The sequence below is a fragment of the Nicotiana tabacum genome, chromosome 7 (assembly GCF_000715075.1).
Source record: "Nicotiana tabacum cultivar K326 chromosome 7, ASM71507v2, whole genome shotgun sequence".
Lineage (NCBI taxonomy): Eukaryota > Viridiplantae > Streptophyta > Magnoliopsida > Solanales > Solanaceae > Nicotiana > Nicotiana tabacum.
The window spans coordinates 160,366,789-160,373,825 of record NC_134086.1 but is presented as its reverse complement, the minus strand read 5'-3'; the positions used below and the strand labels follow the sequence as shown (position 1 = coordinate 160,373,825).

Sequence of the window (7,037 nt, the reverse complement as noted above, 5' to 3'; positions counted from 1 at the left end):
AAGGTGCGTAGAAGATGACTTTTTGATGATAATTTAATTAGAAAACAAATCCTATTCTCTCTCTCTCTCTCTCGTTTTCTTTTTCTGCATTTGCTAAGCTAGGTTTTTCCCTTAAAAAAGAAAAAGATTCAAAGTGATTGACTAAAATTTAATCTAGAGAGTAAGTTGATTGTGGGGAAGGTGGGGGGTGAATTTGGATCTCCCACTCAATGGTTATCCATTGTTGCCTCGGAATCGTTGCCTATCAGAAAACAAAACATTTAAGAAATCTATTGCCTCGGAATCATTTCAAGTTCTTTCAAAGATGACAGATGAATAATTCTGTTTTTTTTTAAAAGAAATTATTTGGTAAAACACACCACCTGTCACCTTATTTTTTATTGCCAAGATCTGGAAATACATGATTTGGAATGAAATTAACAGAGATGATATGGCTACTACGATTCATTTCCATATTATAAAACTAATGATCTGTAAATTTGCACAAATAATAGTGTATTGGTGTTACCGAGGATATTACAGTAAAAAATATACGATGTGCATTAATATGTCAATGTATCCCTCAATATCCATGGTTGTTACAGCAACTAAGCTACAAAGACTTGAAAGCCCGAAGAGTGCTAAAAATTGTTTTAAATATTTGACTTCAATTTTAGAATGAAATATCATTAACGTTTTGATTTAATTTGTCCTTTTTTTTTTTTGCTTGATTTAATCTTCAAGTCTGAAAAATCATTCACATTTAAAGAGAATGACCTTTTTAGATCATAGAATATTACTTTAATGAGTAATAGAGAAGTTACTAAGAGAATGACCTTTTTAGATCATAGAATATTACTTTAATGAGTAATAGAGAAGTTACTAACCGCACAAACGCAACCAAATGAACAACCGAACCATACTGAGTTTATTTTAGTATGATATCGGTATAACATATCTAAATGGAATACCGAAAATACAAAAAGAAAATCTTTCAAAACCATACCAAACCAACCGATGAACACCACTATATCTAGTCATTACTGAAAGGCACATTTTACATCAGACGGCCAGTATGTAACAACATTTGCTAAAACATAAGGCACGATAAAGTATAATCACACGATATACATATAGAAATCAGCATAATACAAAGACAGAACAAAATATCATTCAGTAACCTTCACGCCGGTTAGGTAGACTTGGCACTGGATCACACTACCGCCGATATAGAAACCAGGCATAACCATCAGACCAACCTTAGGCTTCTCCTCGTTTTCATCTACAATAAAATTCTTCAAAACGCTTTCCATATAAACCTCTGAGAACTCACTTCCCTTCTTGACTTGAAATACTCTAACTGGAGGATCAAATGAATATGCCAACCTATGCAAAAGCCAAATTGACTTGGCCAGTTTCAGAAAAGCCTGGTAGAAAGCTGTTCTTGGGTGCCCGCCACCCATAATATAGTTTCGCTGATCCACGTTCCCAAAGAATGAAGCCTCCATCTTTGGATGAACCACCACTATATATTTGCTGCGGCAGAAGTTCCCAAAAAGGGAATCTGGACTTTGGCCTACAGCATCCAGTGGATCCATTTCACGTAATGCAAGATACTGGTGGAAAAAACTATCCTTGGTGACAGCTGAATTCTCATGTTTCACAGAGAAGAATTCGTCCTGAAATCCGGTGAACATTCTTTGGCAGATATGTGACTCAAATGCATACTTCTTGTGAGCTCTCTTTGCATAAGCTATATCTGGCTCTATGGAGTTTGCTGCAGCATCAAGATCCCAACCAGCAGCTTTCATCATGTTGATCAATGGCTTAGAGAAGTCGTGAATGGCCCTGTAAGCAGCTTCCACAGCTGACCTGAAAAGCACAGGTGTTAGGTCCATGATGTAAAGCCCATTCTCGTCAACTGCATTTTCTGATTCTTTGGCTGACAAGCCCCTGAGCTTAAGGTTTTTCTCCAATTTGACCCGCTTCTGACTGGCCTCTTGTATCTGCTGCTGCAGCTGACCAATCTCAGAATCCTTATTCTGAATCTCAGATTGAAACTTCTTCACCATAACTTCATATGTTTTCAACAAACTCTGCTGTTCTTGGATCTCTGCAGCCAAGCGAGAGTCCTGAGGTGAAACACACACAGGTTTGGGATTGTGCTCCCTGTAGAAGTGCTTGAGTTCAGAGAGATTCTTCAGCTCCGAAATTACAAGTTTATCGGCAGCTTGGATTTTATCCGGGTCGTATGGAGTATGAGCAGATTGGAGTTGAATGTAGGCAGACTTCAGGGATGAGATATTTGTAAAAATCCTAGATACCATAGCTTCAACTGCTTCAGGATTTTGGTTTGCGGCTTCCTCCATAGGTTGTGGATGGACCTTTTGGCTGTTGCTCTCGCGGAGTTGTGTATCTTTTGCACCACTGGGTTGCATAGCTACTTGTAATGCGATAAGATTAATCAAAGCCCGACCCCTAAAAGATTGTGGTGATTAACCTGTAAAACCTAAACCCTGTCAGAGATGCATGAAATAATCACAAACAGGCAAATAAGAATTTCCAAACATCTAACAGTTGCAGCATCCAGAAAAATCTGCCAAGGTCGAAAACAAAATCTTTACAAATAGCAGTAGAGTACACTTGGGAAAGCAACAAAGCAGCAAAAGATCAAAAGCTTGTCGACACCTAAACAAAACAATCCCTGGTACCATCAGCATCCATCCTGAGCAATTTTACCTTAAGATCTCATAAGGAAAAGTAAATGTAATTATACTTTACCTTATCAGAAAAGGAAAAATTAGAGAAGTAAATGTTATTAACGCATCCAGATCTGAGCAGAAATTCATCAGTATCTAACAAGCAAATACAAGGATCCCTTATCAATTTTTAAGTCATAACTCACAAATTTGCCTCCATCATTGTCTACCCCCAAAATCAATAAAAGTTCAAGAATTCCACCCCAACTCCTCCAAGCCTCCATAAGAATATCTTTTGTTACCAAACTCAAGAAAAGTTTCTGCGCTTGAACTCTCCAAACCAACAAAAGGCAATACATGTAACCGACAACAAAGATAATCAGATGACACCTTCTGCTGCACCAATTTCAAGCACGATGGTTTGGAGTGCGGAAAACTTAACAAAGAAAACTGGTATTCAAGTCAGCTTGCGATAGAGGGACAGGCTCACAACCCCCCACAACCCCAACCCCCAACACACACACACTCCCACCCCACCCCAAATTGAACCAGGGTTGAGTTATCTAACTCAAAGGGAGTTTCTCAGTTATCCCCAAAAAACCAAAAAATGTACAAATGTGCTCAACCGTCACCTATCCCATTGGCCCAACTACCTTACACTTCTTCCTTTACCCCAAAAGAATAAATGAAATGTAATTTAATTCTTTAGATATTTACATACAACGTACAGTTTGAAACATTTTTCATTCTTCTCCTTCCAAATTAGCCAAAAGAGATGCGACAATGTTGTTCCACCAAGTTGTACTCCAATCATTACTGATCTTCGGTACACCTGCCCCAATGTCTTTGGCACAACCCATGAAATATTAAACAAAGTGAAAACCAAGCCACAGCTGTGATGTAGACCTACAATGCAATGGTATATGGCATGTGTCCTCTCATTGCTCTTCATATAAACTAGACCAACTCACCATGATATGTCTCCTTACTTCAAGGTTTGTCGTTGGCGCTGCATCTCCAAATTGTATAGAGTATACCAAGTTCTTTTTCTTTTTCTTCTTGTTTTATGGGGGTCGGAGGGTTGACCAAGAAACTTTTTCTTAATCAGTACAAAGAAAGTTTTATTAATGTACACCAAGATGGTCTTAGGGGTAGGGCATGCAGTTACAAATATTCCTTTTACCTCGTAAAAATCTACCCGCTTGGTGGACGAAATCTTCTCCTTTTAGAATTCTTTCTCCCAAGCACCTTTTTGTCCACTTATCTATGCAACATGAACTAATTGCCTACCAACTTACCAAGTGAAGGGCAAGAGAAAGTGAATGTATTCCATGCCCTGGTATGTGGTAGATTCCACTTGGGATTATACTGGGTCGTTGTTGTTGTTGTTGTTGTTGTTGTGGTAGGAGAAATGGAACTTCCTCTCGCTGTTTCATATCATCCCAAGTTCCCAATAGAAGGAATATCATCAATGGCAGTGAACGCAGTCATGATTGACCCATTGACCCTACTTTGTGTTGCTAGTTCTTCCTATTTCTTTCTAGTTCTGTCGCCCACCATGTTTTATTGGAACTGTCCAAAAATTATCAACTTGAATGGCCCCTCAAAAGATTATAAACAAGTGATCCCCTGCACAAGCCTCCTCGAATACGTGGAGACACAATAGCTTCTTAACTGTTCACCAAATTATATAGCCATGGGTATTATTATTATTATTATTACTACTACTACTACTGCTATAATAATTACCAATTACTAATATTATTTATTCAAATTTAACTTATTTTGCACTTCTTTTTTTATTTGATATGATGATGACATGAGCTAAGCTTAAATAGAGAAACATGGTCAGTGAGGATACATATAGCTAACCGCAACTAGTATAGGACTGAGGCGTAGTTGTTGGTCTAATCCATTACATCACCTGTTTTTCTAAAATCCTACACTCTTGCACAACTAACACCAAAGTCAACTCCAATAAGATAAGTGTATGGAGAAGAATTATGGATGAAAAGAAATTCACTTGCATTGTTTTTCTAGTTGTTATGAATGTTGTAAGTTGTTTTTTGCCGTTACTCATTTGGCCCAACAATCCATTCAAATCATCTTTTTTCACTCTTAAGTCGGAAAAGAACCTGTTTTAACTTCTCATCAAAGTTTGATGCTTTTCCAAAGCCTTCTTAATGTAATCAAGCCAGCATAGCTTGGACTATATGGGAAGAAAGAAATAAGAGGTGTTTTGAAGGCAAACAGGAGGAAATGCAGTCTGAAATATGGCTGTTTCATTGATTAAACTAGTGGAAAGATGAAAACCCTGTTACGAATTTACGTAACCTGCTGGACATGCTAGATTGCTTAGGATTTTAATGTAATCAAGCCAACATTATCTCTGTATTTTTTGCAGTATCAACTTGATACTGTTTTAATAAAATCTTAACTTGTAAAGTTTTAAAAAAAAAAAAGCCTTCTTATGGACTGAATTTCTTGAAGCTGATTAAAGACATCTCACCCTTTTCACACCAGTCTTGAATGCATTTTCTATTTCCAGAATTGCCAGGGTGCATTTTCACATTCTACAATCACAAATCACCAATACTTTGTCAAAGTATCAAAATCTCCCAAATATTTTAAGTTTCTACGAAGATCTCTCTCAATAGAAAGCTGTTTCTCAAAGTTGACTCTAGCACATTGGCCACCATTAGACCAAAAGCTCTGACACTTAATTTGAACCACAAAGATAATGGAGATAATAGGTAACCTAGAATAGATAACACGGAGATGTAACTTAAGAGAAACTACATATAGCAGAAAGGAATCAACTTGCCAGTGGAAGGTATGCCTAAAAACTAAAGGAGATCCTATGGTGAATAGCCAGAAGGCTCCAAAATAAACTTCGAATCAGCACAAATATTCTCAAAATACATGGACAAACTATGGTAAATCAAGAAGAAAGTAAGGAAATTGCACATAGAAACACCTCTAGGAGCAGCAGTAGCGCGAGAATTAGAGTAAACAGGACACAGTCTACGAAGTATGATAGTACATATTAAAGAGATAGAGATAATCTGAATAACATACCAAAGAAAACTACAGAGCGACGACTGAAGGTGTCCAACATACATAATAACCTTAACACTGCAAAACAACAACAACAAAAAACAAAAAAATAGAAACAACATCAAACATAACTAAGTAAAAGTGATTATTCTGCAAGATTAGTAATATAAACATCTAACTGACATTATTTCTTCCACAAAACAAAAAACACCCAGTAGCCCATTTGTTTATACAAGGTCAAAAATCATAGCAACCCTTTGCTGCTTCTTCTTCTATGGAATCATGAAATCAAGCAAATCCCAATTGTTTAAAGCAATTAGAGATTAAGGCAAACCCCTAAAGCTATAAGTTACACAAAAAAGGTTGCTTTTTCCCCCCTTCCAAATGAAGATAACCCTAGGATAACTAATGTCACTCTGTTCAAGAAAACAAATAATATAAAACCCCAAAGAGGTAAGTAAGTTCGTTATAATGAGAAAAAAGGGGTACCTGATCGGAGATCCCGCTGACGAGTTACCGGAATTGAAGAGCAGAGTTTAAGCGGTGGTGGTGGTGGAGGTGGAGTTCTCCGACAATATCTCAAACCTTGGGAAGCATCTTTGTTTGTCTGTTCATTTTAATCTTTCGGTGGAAGCACGCCTGCCGGATTTGGTGCTTTCTATAATTACCAGCCCCACTTGCTATTACTGTAGTACAAATGCCCTTTCCGGTTAATTTTTAAGAAAGAAATATTTCAATTACTTACCCTTTTAGTATATTGTCCAATATGTACATTATTTTATAAGATCTCTCTTTTTTTCTTCTTAACTAGTATACTTACCCGCATCAGTTAAATAAAAAAAGTAGAGATATTGGGAACATATATATATTGCACACTAAATTTATTGATCGTATTAAAAAGAATTAAATCAAAAAGAAAAAGATGAATTTAATTGAATTGTCTGTCTAAATTTTTTTTGCTAGAGACCACCAATCCCCAAGATATGTTTCAACATTACTTTTTATCTATAATATATTCCAAATTTATTATTTAACATTCTTACATTTAATATAGATCTTTTACGCCATCGACTTGTCAAAACATGATTTTAATGAACAATTCAGAATTGCATAAGTTCAAATAACTCTATCACTAACTCTTTTAGAACACGGAAACTTTTTAACATCATTAGAAGGTACATAAATAATATGAAGGAGCTTTGAAAGTACACATAGGAAGTAATATCATCCAAATCACATATGAAATATGACTCCGAGGTACACAATCTATTATTTTATAAGGCATACGTGTATAAGATATTA

The 7,037-nt window shown here is 36.4% G+C and overlaps 1 protein-coding gene across 6 annotated transcripts; it reads right to left on the bottom strand.

The window, feature by feature from the left end:
- Positions 1-992: 992 nt before the first annotated feature.
- On the bottom strand, positions 993-6,433 carry LOC107764557 (protein GRAVITROPIC IN THE LIGHT 1-like). 6 transcript variants are annotated; one of them, XM_016583147.2, is made up of 3 exons: positions 6,225-6,420; positions 5,757-5,813; positions 993-2,479 (listed from the first exon to the last, which is right to left on the bottom strand). In XM_016583147.2, the coding sequence occupies exon 3, from the start codon at positions 2,415-2,417 to the stop codon at positions 1,149-1,151; it is 1,269 nt and encodes a 422-aa protein (XP_016438633.1). In that variant the 5' UTR covers positions 2,418-2,479; positions 5,757-5,813; positions 6,225-6,420; the 3' UTR covers positions 993-1,148. The 6 variants fall into 6 exon arrangements, 5 of the variants coding, with proteins under 5 accessions (XP_016438633.1, XP_016438636.1, XP_075074055.1 ...); XM_016583150.2 differs by having other exon boundaries at positions 993-2,495; positions 6,225-6,415; XR_012693629.1 differs by lacking the exon at positions 993-2,479 and adding an exon at positions 4,261-4,352 and having other exon boundaries at positions 6,225-6,433.
- Positions 6,434-7,037: the final 604 nt, after the last annotated feature.

What these genes read in the sequence shown, in the direction of transcription:
- LOC107764557 (XM_016583147.2), bottom strand. Translation starts at nt 2,417, where the DNA reads ATGCAACCCAGTGGTGCAAAAGATACACAACTCCGCGAGAGCAACAGC.